Raw genomic sequence first — 18,703 nt, 5'->3', positions numbered from 1 at the left:
ACATTTGATGTAATAAGATGTTCATCCTAAGTCGGTATAAGACCTATGAGCTGAAATGTAGGAAGAAGAGAGAAATATCACTGGAGAAAAGTAGAGCACAGGTTGGAAAAAGGACTAAACTAAACTTTGTACAAGAGAGGTTTGACTGAGCAGAGTCAGAGCACAAAGAAAAGCTGTCAACGCTCAGGAAGAAAACCCAAGAGAAGAAAGAGCTGCAAACAAAGTGTCCCATCCTGTGTCATCTGTGTGTAGAAGTACTTCCTGTTGTACCTCCCTCTGTACTGTCAAACACAGTCTATATGCACGGGAAAAAACGCGACATGTCAGGCATTTGATTATGCTTGAACACCTACTAATTGTTCAGGATCCTCAGTGTTCCGGTCTCCTGCTGTCAACCCAAAGCTACACGATGCATAACAGTCACATGGCAGGATGTAAGACATTAACTCAAGCAAATTCACTCAAACATGTCACACTGACTTTTTCACTGCTTTATATGAAAAGAAAATATGATTTACCCAATTAAGGTTTTACATTAGACTGTGGTTTTCAGTCTCTGCATGGACAGCAAACCACCGACGACGGCTATTCTTGGGTATTTCATCAAAGAGTCAAAGCAGAGGAAGGAGAAATACATTTGTTTGCAAAAAAAAAAAAAAAAAAAAAGCATTTTCGCTTGTGTGCAATTCTTTCAACAACAGAAAGGATGATTTGCTGTTGTTGCCGTAACATGAGGTAACTAGCAATTTGTTAGAGCCATTTGAGCAAAAACCCATTTCTGATGCCTTTGTGTTCTATCATATGAGAAACGCCCCATATTCATGTGGTCAAAATTACAGTATTTTGTCATACTGACAAATACATCCAGGCAAAAACCACCAGTATTGCGCAGCCTTGTTCTTTAATGTGTAAGGCTGCACATAATGTCTATGTCTGTATTTTTTAACCTGAGAATGTTTAGGGTTTTTTTAACAGAAGAAGGGCCTGTGTGCACATGCAGTGTTGTTTGATATTTCCCTTCAAATCTCTCCTTAAACGGTGTCCTTGGTGCAAAACTGCATCTTTTTTCCCACTGCTGTCCCTTAGCCCTGTAAAGCCTGAACCGTTAAATCACTGAAGAATTATTACTAATCTAGATTTTTATGCACCAACAAACTCTATTTTTACTGAAAATACATGATCTTGTTGACCTTAATACAGTAGTAGTGACGTTCAAGGCACACAATAGTCTTCTCCCTCCTTCCATCCAGGAGATGTTTGAATGTAGGAAAAGTCAGTACAGCCTCAGAGGAACCAGCATTTTTAATAAAGCTAAGGCAAGAGCAAATAAAAGAAGTCGATGTATTTCTGTTCAAGCGGTTAATCTGTGGAATGGCCTGGAAGATCGATTCAAAGAGTATAAAACCTCACAGAATCTATTCCCATTGTCTAAAATATTGTATCTATTACTATGCCTGAGTAAACTGGAACAAACTACAAGAGAAATTAGAATTTTTTTTTTATCCTCGCCTGTTTTTTTTTTCGGCTGGATTGACGATGATATGCATAAATTAATTGTTCGTGTCGGAGATTTTTAATAGCGTATATTTCACCCCACAAAGATTAAAAATCATGTTTGAACATTAAAGTTTGCACTAAAATACACTTTTGATGTACTTTTATTAACATTAGGGTCTAAACTTTGAGCAAAAGTTTAAAAAAAACATCCATTGTCCTGATTTATTATATTTTTATAGTAGATGAATATTAATATAATTTTTTCGACCCGCGGGTGGGCCGATAGGGCTAAAAGGGTTTTAAAACAAGGTCATAACAAAAAAGAGGAATAAAAAAACAAAAATGTATTTTGGCTCTAATAACAACAACAACTACTACTACTACTACTGCTACTACTACTATTGACAGAGGATTCCAGTTCTTTGAAACTGGAGCCTTTATTGGTCCTTCTGAACAACCAAAAAAATGTTTTTCAATATCAATTTCCATGTATGAGTTTCCATTTTGTATCATATTTGATACATCAGGTCTAAATGCTTAAATATTATTATTTTTGAACAAACAGAAACATAATATGACACAAACATGTCTAACAAATTGGTAATTCCTTTTCAAAATTATCAAAGTTCTTCCTCCTTCCTCATTAATGACAGTCTTTTAGTGTCACTGGAAAGGCCTCTGGTGAATGAATCCCTCCCCCTGGTGGATTATCTGTGTATTGCATGTATCTAATTGTATACATCAGTTAGATACATGCAGGTTTTTCAAGAAAAAAAAAATATCATAGCAATCATGTAGAGGGCTTCAGAAATCATGTATCAAATATGATATGTTTGGTGTTATAGGGTTAAGTTGAAAAGAGTTCAACTTTCAGAACAGCAAATGATTGGCTAGCGAATGACGTCACTGGATGAGACATGAGAGCGATTCCTTCATAAGAATCAAACCTGCCCCTTTTTAACACCAGGCAACAGGTTTTTTAAAATTATTTTTAATTAAATCTGTGATAGTCAGGGAGGTGTTGGGTTTGTGTCGCATACAAATGATGGGAGTCTCATTGATGTGACGACTCCACCCACATTGAGATTTTTTTTTACTATTTATTTATCTAGACAGGGACAATGTACAAAATACATAAGCCTTACACAAGAGAGGAGTAGTGTGCCAGGTTGTAGCATTAGTGCTATGCATTAGGGCTGATGTTATCATTAAAAAAGCAGACATTAATAAAGACTAAACCATACAAGGATCAGTATAGGATGCATGAAATGGTATGAAATTGTAATAGAAAATGAACAAAACTGAGTAAAGTTGAGTTGAGCAGAGGTGAATGGTGCTAAAACGGTGTAATGGAAACATGGAAAAAGTCACCTCGATTACACCAACCAATCAAAATCAAGAAGAGGCGGGACTTTCGACATGAACACTGAACAATGATGGAGGACAAACTCAATGGCAACTTGGTTATTTATGATTTAACACTGAAGAATTAACATGAGAGAACTCAACATCTGTTACAATGTGGAAACTCTACTGTATGATCAGGACATTTATAAAAGTCTCAGTTCAGTCACATGACCTTCCTACTACAGGGGTTGGACAAAATAATGGAAACACCTTAAAAAATCAACAAAATATAATTTAATATGGTGTAGGTCCGCCTTTTGCGGCAATTACAGCCTCAATTCTCCGAGGTATTGATTCATACAACTTGTGAATTGTTTCCAAAGGAATTTTAAGCCGTTCTTCAGTTAGAATACCCTCCAACTCTTTTAGAGACGATGGCGGTGGAAATCGACGTCTTACTTGAATCTCTAAAACTGACCATAAATGCTCAATAATGTTGAGGTCTGGGGACTGTGCCGGCCATACGAGATGCTCAACTTCATTAGAATGTTCCTCATGCCATTCTTTAACAATTCTAACTGTATGGACTGGGGCATTATCATCTTGAGGTGAAGGTGTTTCCATTATTTTGTCCAACCCCTGTACATGCTACTGGAAACTACACGAGTATTTCTATAAAAAATTAACTGATGTGCCCAATCTGTCTGGATGCCGTAACATCTTAAAAACATAACGTGTCCAGTTTGAGGCTGTTGTCTGTTTGCATGTTGATATTTGGTGATGCAGACTGACTGACAGCAAATATCTGAAAGTAGACTCCATGTTGAAGAAAATGTAAGTGTATACCACCATGTTCTTAAAAAAAAATCTTTTTTTTAATAATTTACTTCCGTATAACAGCAGCCACTAAAGAACAAAGCTGTAATGTAGAGGTGACTTTGTAACCATAGCAACAACATGTGGTCGTCAGAAGGTTCTCGAAAATCAGGATGTGAACGCTTCCAGTGCAACGGCGACACAGGACCTAAATCGTGCCTTTTTTCAGCTCTTCAAAGTACTGACACTGCATTATTTACAACAGCATCAGACGGGTTCAATACACACAGCTGTGGAAAATGTTAAAGACGGGATGACTTACATTGTTGGGGGACACTGTGAGAACACTCCTGCTCTTCCTCATCTTTCCTGGAGTATCTCCCTCGCTGTCCGACCACGGCACTTTCACATGCAAACCTGAAAAACACACATTCATGAACAGGTTGTACACTTTGTGCTTTTCTTTTGTAACACATTCTACTGAGCACTGTGGGAACAGGAATAAACTATTCCTATTCTTATACTAGTCCCACTATACCACAGGTGTCAAACATGCGGCCCGGGGGCCAAATCCGGCCCGCAGGATGGATTTGTGAAATGCAAAAATTACACTGAAGATATTAACAATCAATGGTGTCAAAATCATTTTACCGGTAATTCAGGTTCCACGTACAAACATATACAGTCCAATTAGATTTCAAGTGGGTCAGACCAGTAAAATATCATATAATAATGACAACCCCAAATGCTTTCTTTGTTTTTTTTGGTGTAAAAAAATAAAATTACATGAAAATGTTTACATTACCAAACTATACTTTTACAAAAAACATGAATAACCTGAACAAATATGAACAAACGGAAATGTCTTAAGAAAAGTTAATGCAATTTTATCAATATTCTGCCTGTTTATAAATGTTTTGTGTGATTGTAACGCACATGTGTAAATGCTAAACTGATAAACCGAGGCAGAATATTGTTAAAATTGCATTTGTTTTTCTTAAGACAATTCAAGTTGTTCATCTTATTCAGATTTTTAAGGAAACTTTGTAAATATAAACCTGATCATTATTTAATGTTACTTTTTTCACTGTTATTATTTTACTGGTTCGGCCCTCTGGAGATCAAACTGGGCTGAATGTGGAACTGAACTAAAATGAGTTTGACACCCCTGCACTATACCCATGTTTGGTGTCTTTTTTTTTTCAGCACAACATCTATCTCATCTGCCTATTATTTTTTCACTTTAACTTACTAAATCTACACAAAAGGCCAAAAAACTCACAAAAAATATAAAATCCGATTTGAAAAATGTATATAATTTATTGCATAAAATAACACAAAGATGCTTAACAAACCTTTTCAAAGACTTTAAAAGTGAATACACTGCTCTACAACTTCTTAGAAAATATCTGCTTCAGACATTAAATGTGCTAAATTTTACATACTTTAATAAGATGAATCAGATAACAAATTACGAAAGTGCTGGTTAGCTCATGTTTTCAATATATATGATGGTGTGTTATTACACATACAGGGTGGGGAAGCAAAATTTACAATCAACATTTAGTTGTTTTTTCTCAGCAGGCACTACGTCAATTGTTTTGAAACCAAACATATATTCTGATGTGATGGTGGGAAAGTAAGTAAGTAAGTAAATTTTATTTATAGAGCACTTTTCACAGACAGAGTCACAAAGTGCTTTATCAATTCAAGTCAGAATCAAATTAAGTTTACAGAGACCCAACAGAATCCTTTTATTTTTATATTGATGTCATAATCATACCTAACACTATTATCCATACCTTTTCAGAAACTTTGGCCCATATGAGTAATCAGGAAAGCAAACGTCAAAGAGTGTGTGATTTGCTGAATGCACTCGTCACACCAAAGGAGATTTCAAAAATAGTTGGAGTGTCCATAAAGACTGTTTATAATGGAAAGAAGAGAATGACTATGAGCAAAACTATTACGAGAAAGTCTGGAAGATACTATTAAAGAAGAATGGGAGAAGTTGTCACCCCAATATTTGAGGAACACTTGCGCAAGTTTCAGGAAGCGTGTGAAGGCAGTTATTGAGAAAGAAGGAGGACACATAGAATAAAAACATTTTCTATTATGTCAATTTTCTTGTAGCAAATAAATTCTCATGACTTTCAATAAACTAACTGGTCATACACTGTCTTTCAATCCCTGCCTCAAAATATTGTACATTTTGCTTCCCCACCCTGTATATGTTGGTTTATGTACGTTTACACAATGGATTTATAAATGTTCTACTACTAGAAAAAAACTAATGTGAATGTATTCCAATGCGCAGACACTGTTTTCAGGTAGATCTGGTAGCTCTGACAAAAACATTCCCTCTGAATAAAACCCATTCTCTCATTAATTCTCAGAATTTCACATTTTGGCCCAAGACTATGTCTTAGAAACTACAGCCAACTAGCACTTCTGACAGAATTTTTCTTTATTAGTGGTTCAAATTTGGTAAAGTTTAACTACTTTTATTCTGGAAGCATTTTACTTGTAGACCAGTGATATTGGTTCAAAATATTAGGTATATAAAATTAGAATTGTAATAAATTAAAACTATACTCAAATATTTGACATAAAAGCGTATCTTTATGTAGGCGTTTTCTCCGGTTTTCTCACCCCCACCCCGTCGTCCTCCCAGCTTCTGCATCCAGTTCAGGTGGGGGTCATTCTCACCCTTACCTGTAATGCTAATGCAGTCTGTGGATTAGAATCTACAGGTTGGGCCAGTTTTTTCTGTTTGTAAAAGGGACAGAAAATGGCGAGGATAAGGTCAGAAATATAACGCTTGCTTTATATTGCTATAATAACGCTATATCACTTGTTTGCGCCAGTTTAAAACATCATATCTCCAGTTGTGTTTGCTCTATCGACATCAAATAAAAAGTGGGAGAGTGTTTCAAATCTGCACTTTTGAATGCAATTGTCCCCAGTGGTCTACGTGACCGACTTCTGATGCTACGACTAGGGGTGTGTATTGGCAAGAATCTGGCAAAACAATACAAATCACAATACTAGGATCATGATATGATATATCACGATATATCATGATACTGTTAAAAAAGACAACTTTTTTGTTTGTTTCTCTTTTTTTAAAGATTTCTTCCTGGAAGAATTGAATTACACCAGAAAGATGCACAAATACTGAACACATTTTTATTTGAGCACAACAGGATCTAATGTTATATCACCAAATGTTCCTGTGTTCAAACTTAAATTGTGTTTTATAGACATTACAGTTTAAGATTCTGCTCAAATGTTCATATTCTATTAGTTCAGAACTAACAGCAGAACATTATTTTGTGCAATCCCAACAAAGGAACTAACATTATTTAACACTTTCATGCATGAATTACAAGAACCTTAATCAAGATTTTTTTTTAATTCCTCTTCAGGCATAAAAATAAACAATTTGATTGATTTTTATGAACATATTTTTCATGGAGTTACAAAAATGTCCACTCAGCTGGACACCATGTGTTTAATTTTAGAAGCAAAGAAATATGTATTTACTGATATACTGTGTGAAAACTATGAAATTAAAATGCTGCTAATCTGATGTTTTCTCAGATTTTAGCATACCTGCATGGAGCTAATATGCAAAAAAAAAAAACAAGTAAAAAAAAAAAAACACTATCTATTACAGTCTAATAACAATTACCAATTTTTTTTTACACTCAAACATGTTACTGCAGATCAGGTTTATCTAGAACAGCACAGTTACAGTAATGGTATGAATTTCAGTGTATGGGATGATGTATAAGCGCCCACTGTGTTGGCTGATATGGAACTAAAACAAAAAAATCCATGATTATTCAAGAGAACCCCTTTGAACAGCTGTCCACTGTAGTGACCACTATGCATGAAAGGGTTAATAAGAGTGTTAAATAAGAATAAATAAAATATAAACAAAAAAGAAAAACAAAAAAAACAAAAATGAACCTCCACAATATCTGCATTTGAATAAATACCTAAAAATATCGAAACAGCAGTTTTTAATATCGATACAGCATCGTGAAATTAAATATTGCGATATGTTGCAGAACTGATATTTTCTTACACCCCTAGCTACAACGTGTTGAAAATGTCATGTGATTCAGTCACAGAGCTGTGACCATGGACCCCTAAGGGTTAAAAATATGACATGCTTTTTTCATGAAGTATATAAACAATATTTAGCTTTTATTCTTATAGACTCTATCGAAAGAGAATTCAACTTCTCAGGAAAATCACCACTTATCAATTAATTGTTAATTGATGGATAAGGTCAAACAACTCATGATTAATGGATTAATCGATAATTTGCATCCCTACTATAAACTGAGCAGGAGTAACTATCACACTGAGTTAGAGCATTGTTTCAGAGACGTATATGACAATGAACTGAGGGAGAAAAACCTCCATTTCGTATCTTCTCTGTGCTTTATTACACTGTGTCGTGAGAGCTGAGAAACGTTAATGTCCTCATATGATCTTCATTTGCCAAATCACCCACCCCTAATCATCCTTCATCTTCTCTTCTTTTATCTTTCTGTCCTTTCTTCTCTTTTTTAAAATCCCAAATATGACAAAAACAAGTATTATTACAGCCTCCATCAATACTGCATTTCAGAAAATGGCTCTTTTAGTCATTTGTGGTTTTCTCCCTATGAAACCAAGAAGAGTTAAGTAGTAAAAGCAAAACAGCTCTACCTTCAATATTGCTCTATTGAGGGGCGTAAGTGATATATCATGATAACACTGCTGTGCAGAACACCAAAATCCCCAATGATGCACTGTTATGTGATAGGATATTCTGTAAGGTCCCATAAAACAACAGGCTGATACAGACGCTGGCAGGCAACGGGCAACGATGGCTCCCATGTTGAAGTCATTTTGGTTTTATCTCCCATTATAATGACACCCTAGTGCCAGCGGAGGATGTTTCTTCCAGAAGAAACACACAAAGTCAGTCATCTGATCATGCTAAAGCTGTTGTGATGGTAGTTTTAGAGCATTTATATGAATAGAAACTAAGAAGTAAAACCAAATATATGTATGTAGTGTTTGTGGACTATCTGTGCTCACTATTATTAAAAAATAATTGATTTATATGCCCATTCTGAGGGTGCTTAGCACTAGATTTGATTTTCATTTACTGGTTACACAAACAAAGTAGCTCCAGGATCCAGGATTTACTGTTACAGGTAATTTTACACTTTTAACAGCAGGTATATACCATTGACATCTAACAGCAGTTGTGGTGTAAGAAACCAGTATTTTAATTAAAAGTATTTCATTTGTATTCAAAAGTATTTAACCTGTATTCATTTGCATGCCAGAAGTTATTCTAAGTGTAATGTGAAGATTGTACCAGAGTAGCTGACTTTTTTTTCCTAGGAGAACCCACTACAAAAAGACACGTGTGCCCGTGGAAAGTTTTCAGATCATGGTGGACAAAAGTACAAGTGAGTGAAAATTTTGGACATTCTGGGCAAAGTTATTATCGTTAATGAAAACTAACAAAATGACGAAAACGAGAATTGTAAAAACATTTTCGTTAACTGAGATAAATAAAAACTATAATTAAAAGAAAAAATGATAACTAACTGAAACTGTATTGTGTGCTTACAAAATGAACTAAGACGTATAAAAATTATGGATAAAATTCCCTTCGTTTTCGTCTTTGTCAATGTCGGATTGATATGAAATTGATTTATTTCCCTTGAGCAATTTTAGCTCGCTGCACCATACGGAACTTCACGATCCATCACTACTGTCACTTGTCGTTTATAGTCATCTTCTCATCCCCACTTTACCTGGAAACATGGAGACTAAAGTTGGGAAAAAGCAGCAGAGTCCTGTCTGGGATTTATTTGAATTTGACAGCGAAGAAGAGAAAAGATATGAAAAAACTACAGCTAATACTAAAACTAAGCATTTACACCAAAACGAAAACTTATAAAAACTAGCAAGCCTGCTCTAAAAACTAATTAAAACTAACTCAATTAGAGAAAAAAAAGTCAAACTAAATAAAACTAAACTATAATGAAAAATCCAAAACTATTAGAACCTTGATTCTGGGAAATAAGTTACATATTCTAGGAAAAAGTTTCATATTTATAGATGATAAATGAATACTGGGAAATAGTTGCATATGTCTATATGCTGTCCAATCTAGATACAGACCAGTAAAAATTTACCCTATCATGGACAAAGCAAAAAAGGTGGGGTCTAACGTGACTAGAATAATGTTCTAAATATGGTAAAAAGGGAAGGTCTATAATTAAAACCCAACCTATTTTTGGTCAAATAAAAGCGGTCTCCCAGTGCAAAAAGTCAGTTGTTTCTGCAGATATCAACTCAGTGTTTATTCTGTGTATGAATAAGCTCCACTACATAGATTAGGGAGGACAGAGAAATAAATTCAACATGCCAGAGTACAGTGTGGAAGAGCGTCAAAGGAACCAAAGATGTCTCCCACCTTCGGATTTTACACAACAGTCTCTATGTAAAGAATCCTGAAGTAGTATTATTATAAAAGTATGTGAGTCTGCCATAGTTAGGGCTTTGAGATATCCCAAATAAAGGTGTTAGAAAATATCGGTTCTGCGATATTTCGCGATATTTCATTTCGCAATACTGTATCGATATTAAAAGGTACTGTATCAATATTTTTCGGTATTTATTCAAATGCCGATATGGTGGAGGTTCATTTTTGTGTTTTGGTTTTCTTTATTGTTTATATCTTATTTATTATTATTTAACACTGTTTTATTAAATAATCATTATTTGAAGCATCCTAAAAGCACTTTTTAGGTATTCATTCAAATGCAGATATGGTGGAGGTTCATTTTTGTTTTAGGTTTTCTTTATTGTTTACATCTTTTTTATTATTATTTAACACTGTTTTATTAAATAATGGTTATTTGAAGCATCCTAAAAGCACTTTTTACTGTCTGAGAGGCAGATGTTAGTTCCTTTGTTGGGATTGTACAAAAATAATGTTATGATGTTAGTTATGAACTAATAGAATATGAACATTTGAGCAGGATTTTAATCTGTAAAGTCTGTAAAACATAATTTAAGTTTAAACACAAGAAAATTTTGTGATATAGCATTAGATCCTGTTGTGATCAAATAAAAATGTGTTTAATATTTGTGCATATTTCTGGTGTAATTATTTTTTTCCAGGAAATAATCATTTTTAAAAAAGAAACAAACAAAAAACTGCCTTTTTAACAGTATCATGATATATCGCATTTTGATCGTAGTATTGTGATTTGTACTGTATCGCCAGATTCTTGCCAATCCACACCCCTAATCATAAATATACTCAGTATATATCTCCAGCATCAACTGTTTTGGCCGTTGGCATCAGTGTTTTGCTTTTGCTTTTCTCTCCTACATGCATTTATAATGAGCCGAGCACCAGTGGATGTTACCGAGAGTATTGCACGTTGCTAAGTTATCAAGTTCATTTATCATACTGGAAGAACTTCAAAATGCAGCACAGAGAAAGAAACCATCCTGGACCAAACGCACTGAAATCAGGCATCAGGTCTATGAGACTGGATGAAGATCTGTCAAATGTTCTGCTTCAGTGTCTCTGAACTCAGCACAAAATACAGTTTTAGGTCTGAACACTCATCATCTACGATAGATAGATAGATAGATAGATAGATAGATAGATAGATAGATAGATAGATAGATAGATAGATAGATAGATAGATAGATAGATAGATAGATAGATAGATAGATAGATAGATAGATAGATAGATAGATAGATAGATAGATAGATAGATAGATAGATAGATAGATAGATAGATAGATAGATAGATAGATAGATAGATAAAAAGAAAGAAAGAGATAGATAGATAAAAAGAAAGAAAGAGATAGATAGATAAAAAGAAAGAAAGAGATAGATAGATAGATAGATAGATAGATAGATAGATAGATAGATAGATAGATAGATAGATAGATAGATAGATAGATAGATAGATAGATAGATAGATAGATAGATAGATAGATAGATAGATAGATAAAAAGAAAGAAAGAGATAGATAGATAAAAAGAAAGAAAGAGATAGATAGATAAAAAGAAAGAAAGAGATAGATAGATAAAAAGAAAGAAAGAGATAGATAGATAGATAGATAGATAGATAGATAGATAGATAGATAGATAGATAGATAGATAGATAGATAGATAGATAGATAGATAGATAGATAGATAGATAGATAGATAGATAGATAGATTTTTTTTGTTATTGTTCATGTCACCCAGCTCTACTGTCAACAGATTATTTACTAGATTAGATTAAATTAAATCAGATTAGATTAGATTTAACTGATCTGTCAGCACCAAAACATGATGGCTAATAAGAATTAATGTTTATAAGTTTATTTGTGTTTAATTTATTTGCAAATTTCTGATTTTCTTTGTTACTACTGAATGCACCTTCACTGTGTATGTGTGCAGTGAGGAAAAAGAGTTTACAGAGCTTACGAGTATATACGTTTTTCTACAATCTGACACGATGTAAATGAACCTTTTTTGCTTTAAAAAATTTGTGGAACGGATTACAGTCTTGTCATTCGCGTCAGAAAACAACTCATATGTGGTTTTTGGAAACAAACAGACTTTGGACAGAGCTTTCAGGAAATTGAGGACAGAAACATATTGTCAGTAGTGGGATTTGAACCCACGCCTCCAGGAAAGACTGCATACATTAATACACCGTTGTATATTAATGTGTGTAAAAACATGACATAACACTGCACTGATTTATTTCTCTCCCTCCCTCCCCCATGTCCTTTTTAATCCTCACATCGTAATTAAAATGTTCAACAGTATGTGTCACATGATGATAGGACATACGGTACATCCATGGACTTATTCAGAGGTTTAGCATTTAATTTCACAAATATATACACATAATACTGTAAATAAACATCACTGCCAGCGCTCATATTTAGCTACAAACAGCTCCTAATTAGACTAATGCTTTTGACCCATTCTAAGACTATAATTCTACACATGTTATGCAATGAGATTACACAACCTTACTTCAAAAGCAGTGCTGCTGTCAGGTTACTTTTTAAGGCTGCAGAAAATATTAAGCATTCGCATGAAAAGCTGCTATAGAGTCGACACTGCCTCTCGTCTCCCTGCAACACAAACGCATTAATCTTCACCCTCATCATGTTGTTTTCAAATAATATTTTCAATCCGGCTAATCTTTATGAGTTTTCTCTCCTGGCTGCCTGGGCAAATCACAATTTTTCTTTTTTGTAATTTTCGTCTCAATAACACATGTTAATGAAACAGCGAGTTAATGAAACCTGAAGCATCCTTAATGGTTCAGCACACTTTAATTCCCCACGTGCTAATCATTCAAAAGCAGCAGAAAAGATTGACTCCACAGCCATTGAGCTTCTCCCTAATGAGCCAACTCAGGCAGCCATTAAAAGCCCCTCAGAACTCATGTGTCCCTTGTATGACCTGGAATGGTCTTTTATTCCTTCAAATAGACACGGAGGAGGAAAGGGAACATCAACAGTGACAGGGATGGGATAATAGGGATGCTAAGAGTCACCAATTAGCATCTGGGCATCAGCATAAACGTTTTTGGATTAAAGAAGTGTGAACTAGATGCAATTTATGATGAAATCTAGATGCATTATATCTAAAGTCCTTGTCCTGGTTTATATAATTATTAGTAGAACCCCCCAAGGCAGGGGTGTCAAACTCATTTTAGTTTAGGGGCCACATTCAGTTAAATTTGATCTGCAGTGGGCCGAACCAGTAAAATAATAACATAATAATACATAAATAATGTCAACTCCAAACTTTTCTCTATGTTTTAGAGTGACAAAAGTAAATTTACATTATGAAAAGGTTTACATCTACAAACTATCATTTCAAAAGATGTGAATAACATGAACAAACTGAAAAAATAGTGTAATTTTACCACTATTCTGACTCAGTTTATCATTTACACATGTACACTATATTGCCAAAAGTATTGGCTCACCCATCCAAATAATCAGAATCAGGTGTTCCAATCCCTTCCATGGCCACAGGTGTAGAAAATCCAGCCCCTAGGCATGCAGACTGCTTTTACAAACATTTGTGACAGAATGGGTCGCTCTCAGGAGCTCAGTGAATTCCAGCGTGGAACTGTGATAGGATGCCACCTGTGCAACAAATCCAGTCATGAAGTTTCCTGGCTCCTAAATATTCCACAGTCCACTGTCAGCTGTATTATAAGAAAGTGGAAGTGTTTGGGAACGACAGCAACTCAGCCATGAAGTGGTAGGCCACGTAAACTGACGGAGCGGGGTCAGCGGATGCTGAGGCGCAGAGTGTGAAGAGGTCGCCAACTTTCTGCAGTCAATGGTACAGACCTCCAAACTTCATGTATCCTTCAGATTAGCTCCAGAACAGTGTGCACAGAGCTTCATGGAATGGGTTTCCGTGGCCGAGCAGCTGCATCCAAGCCCTACATCACCAAGTGCAATGCAAAGCGTCGGGTGCAGTGGTGTAAAGCACGCCGCCACTGGACTGTAGAGCAGTGGAGGAGCCTTCTCTGGAGTGACGAAACGCGCTTCTCCATCTGGCAATCTGATGGACGGGTCTGGGTTTGGCGGTCACCAGGAGAACGATACTTGTGGGACCGCATTGTGCCAAGTGTAAAGTTTGGTGTGTGTGGGGGGGGGGATTATGGTGTGGGGTTGTTTTTCAGGAGCTGGGCTTGGCCCCTTAGTTCCAGTGAAAGGAACTGGGAATGCTTCAGCAGACCAAGACATTTTGGACAATTCCACGCTCCCAACTTTGTGGGAACAGTTTGGAGCCGGCCCCTTCCTCTTCCAACATGACTGTGCACCAGTGCACAAAGCAAGGTCCATTTGGACATGGATGACAGAGTCTGGTGTGGATGAACTGGACTGGCCTGCACACAGTCCTGACCTCAACCCCATAGAACACCTTAGGATGAATTAGAGCGCAGACTGAGAGCCAGGCCTTCTGTCCAACATCAGTGTGTGACCTCACAAATGCACTTCTGGAAGAATGGTCCAAAATTCCCATGAACACACTCCTAAACCTTGTGGACAGCCTTCCCAGAAGAGTTGAAGCTGTTATAGCTGCAAAGGGTGGACCCACGTCAGACTGAACCCATAGACTAGGAATGGGATGGACCTGAAATTCATATGTGAGTCAAGGCAGGTGAGCAAATACTTTTGGTAATATAGTGTACATTATAACTTACAGATCACAGTGCACCTACAAACACACAAAACATTTAGTAACAGGCAGAATCTTGTTAAAACTGTACTTACTTTTTGTCATGTCAGCTTCCAGACTGTGTCTGGATTTGTCTGTCATTTATGTTGTCTGTCATTTCCTGTTTTATTACCTCCACCAAGGAGGTTATGTTTTTGCCAGGGTTTGTTTGTTTGTTTGTCTGTTTGTTTGTTTGTTTGTTTGTTTGTTTGTTTGTCTGTCCGTTAGTGTGCAACATAACTCAAAAAGTTAAGGACAGATTTGGATGAAATTTTCAGGGTTTGTTGGAAATGGGATAAGGAAGAAATTATTAAATTTTGGTGGTGATCGGGGGTGGGGGGGCCCACGGGGGGGGGCCACTGATCAGCCTTGGCAGAGGTCTGCGCTCTCCGAGTGCTTCTAGTTTTGTTAAGTTTCCCTCATGTGTCTTGTCTGGTGTCTTTACTTCCCTTCCCTGATTGTTTCACCTGTGCTGATTACCTGACTCCACCCTGATGTGTTCCACCTGTGTCCAGTTGTCTTCCCACCCTCTTGTGTATTTAAACCCTGTGTCTTCCCCTGTCTCGTTGCCAGTTTGTTTGCTACATTCGTGTGCTCACTTACCAGCATTTTTGGATTCTGTCAGTCTGTCTGCCCGTTGTGACCCGTTTCATCTTTTGACCACCGATTCTGCCCGTTCCTTTTTTGCCTGCTCATCTATGACCTGGTTCGTTTACCCGACTCCGATTCTGCCTACTCCCTTTGGTACCTCAACCTCCACCAATTACCTGTGTTTCGACCCTGCGCCTGGATTACTGACCGTGAGTTTTTGCCTGTCCCTCATGTACCGTTGCCTTTTGATCTGCTCTCCCGTGTATGACCTGGCCTGTTTTTTGACCTCCCTTTGTTTATTCCTAGTCGGGGTTCCGTTGGGTTTTTCCCGGCTCGGCCACGCTGGTCGCCAGCTGATCCTACTCACGGCCCAGACGTCAAGCCCCGGACTCAGCGTCTCCACAGTTTCACTCATTCTGTGTTGTGTCTTTTCCCTTGTTAAAGTGTTCAATAAACACCCTCGAACTCACGTCAGTCTTTTGGTCTAGCAACTGGGTTTAGCCTCTGTACTAGTCCCATCACACTTTTCTTAAGACATTTCAGGTTGTTCATATTTGTTCAGGCTATTCACATTTTTTGCAAAATGATACTTTGTAAAGGTAAATATTTTCATGTATTTACACTAAAAATTTGAAGTTGTCATTATTTATGTTATGATAGTACTTTACTAATCCGACCCACTTTAGATCATATTGGTCTGAATGTGGATTGTTAATATCTTCGTGTAATTTCTGCATTTCACAAATTCATCCCAGGAGCTAGACTGGACCCTTTGGCGGGCCGGATTTGGCATCTGTTTGACATCTGTGCCCTAAGGCTTCATTACAGTCTTTCAAAACCATGAATAACAACTTGTGACCCTTCTTCTTTCCTTGTATTTTATATATTTTTGGCAGCATGGTGGTGCAGTAGTTAAAAATGTCCCCGGTTCGAACCCAGCACAGGCCAGTTGGATGCTTTATGGATGGATGTCTAAGTGGATTCTCTCCACCTACTCCAGCTTCCTTCCCCAGTCCTCATGCATGCACCTTATTGGTTAATTGATTCTACTTTGTCCCCAGGTGATTTTCTATGTCCAATATCTTCCATTTAGGCTTCGACAGAATCCAACAAACATCCAAAGAGCAAACCTTTAGATATTGTACAAATATTCACCACTACAGACACATCAACAACCAGGTACCTATAGGTTAATTCTCCTGTCAGCGCCCCTGATGGAGATTTGGAGTTGGTTCCCGAGTGTCGTCAATGCCAGCCCATTTACCTCAACATTAGAAATGAATACGTACATGGACTGAGCCATCTGTCCATCGTCTTATTTCATTACATTATCACAGAGCTTTCCACCCGAAACCATGGGGGCAGTGTTGAGATCATCAACTTCTCTCACTGGTTAAACCCGTGAAAAATATTCACCATTGACGCTGCCTCCATTTGCGTCTCCTTCTCAATGTCAACATTAGTGATATCTCCTCTGCTGTCACCATGTTTGTCATCATTGACTTTCTTTTTCTTCATCTCTCAAAAAAAAAAACTATGCCTCTTGGTATTTGGCCAGTATTTTAAAGGGGTCATATTTTGCGAAACCCACTTTTATTAGTCTTTGGTTCATTTACTTGTGTATTTAGACCCTAATAGTTCATAAAGTTTGAATATAAACCCTCCAGGTGCTGCAAACCTATCTTTATATTCATTTAGCAAAAATCGAGTGGATTTCTACAACCCATTTTAATTCCTGCTTAATTTGCTATGTTTTATAACTAGTTACATCATGACATTTGCACATATAAGGTCAAGACTTTAGACGAACATTTCTCTGAGTATGCCATAATTATTTATCAGTTGCAGCGGTTGTAGTAAAAACTGAAAATATGTCCAAACTTCGAGCAGATTACGTAAAATGTTCAGATGTTGGTTGTATTAACAAACAGAACAGAGCAGTACAGCCAACAATCTGGAAGGGGACAGGGTCATGTGTATTTAACCCTTTCATGCATGAATTATGAGAATCTTAAGATTTTTTTTCATGAGCGACTTTATTCCTCTTTAGGCATTAAAAAAACAATGCAGTTGAACTTTTTTATGAAGCTACTGAATGTTTCATGGAATTGCAAAAATGTCCACTCAGCTGGACACCATGTGTTTAATTTTTGAAGCAAAGAAACATGTATTTACTGATATACAGTGTGAAAACTCTGAAATAAAAACATTTTAATGCTGCCAATCTGTTTTCTCACATTTTAATGTGATCTAATGCTAGTCATTACTCAATTCATGGACATAATATGCAAAAAAACACAAATTTTTGTTGTTAATTCCAGTCTAATAACAATAACGAGCAATTGATTTACACTCTAACATGTTAGATCAGGTTTATCAAGAACAGCAAAGTGGCAGTAATGCTATCGATTGTAGTGTTTGCGATGATGCATGAGCATTCAATGTGTTGGCTGATATGAAACTAAAATAACAAATTCACGAATACACAAGAAAACACCTGTAGAATAACTGTCCACTGTAGTGACCACTATGCATGAAAGGGTTAAAGGGCCAGCGCTCAAAACCACCTTTCTGGTGTCATTACTCAGAAATAGGGTTGAAGATGGACCTGTGGAGTTGAATTAATGAAGAATTCAGACCCGAGCAAAGCATTTACAGTTTATGTAGACCACAGGGAAAAGTTTGAAAATGCATAATTCCATTTTTAAAAAAAGCAAAATATCCCTCCTTTAACACCAACAAAAATCATGCCATAACTCATTTGCCTCAAACTGGCATGGCTGTGAAGTTCATGCACTGAGGAGCTGACAACAGGGAGCAGGAGGTAGAACACAGAGGATTTCGTCTAATTGTGTTAATTAATTTAGAATTAAAGAAGATAAATGCTGCTGATAAACCATTACGACGTACTCTGAGAAATGTTCGTCAGACGTCTTGACCTCATATGTTCAAATGTCGTGACGTAACTAGTTATAAAACATAACAAATTAAGAAGGAATTGAAACAGGTTGTAGAAATCAACTTGATTTTTGCCAGAATGAATACAAAGATAGCTTTGAGACACCTGGAGGGTTAAAATTCAAACTTTATGAACAATTACCGTCCAAATACACAAATAAATGAACCAAAGACTAATAAAAGTGGGTTTAGCAAAATA

General features: G+C 36.5%; 1 protein-coding gene across 1 annotated transcript in view; it reads right to left on the bottom strand.

The window, feature by feature from the left end:
• pde4ba (phosphodiesterase 4B, cAMP-specific a) overlaps positions 1-18,703 on the bottom strand; it is a 586,891-nt gene that overhangs the window by 491,262 nt on the left and 76,926 nt on the right. The window contains exon 2 of the mRNA XM_030131421.1: positions 3,983-4,077. Coding sequence (XP_029987281.1) covers positions 3,983-4,024 — 42 coding nt within the window. The 5' untranslated portion in view covers positions 4,025-4,077. The remainder of the gene's footprint in view (positions 1-3,982; positions 4,078-18,703) is intronic.

Source organism: Sphaeramia orbicularis, chromosome 4 (genome assembly GCF_902148855.1).
Source record: "Sphaeramia orbicularis chromosome 4, fSphaOr1.1, whole genome shotgun sequence".
Taxonomy (NCBI): domain Eukaryota; kingdom Metazoa; phylum Chordata; class Actinopteri; order Kurtiformes; family Apogonidae; genus Sphaeramia; species Sphaeramia orbicularis.
The sequence above is the reverse complement of the archived record's forward strand: the minus strand, read 5'-3'. Positions and strand labels throughout refer to the sequence as shown.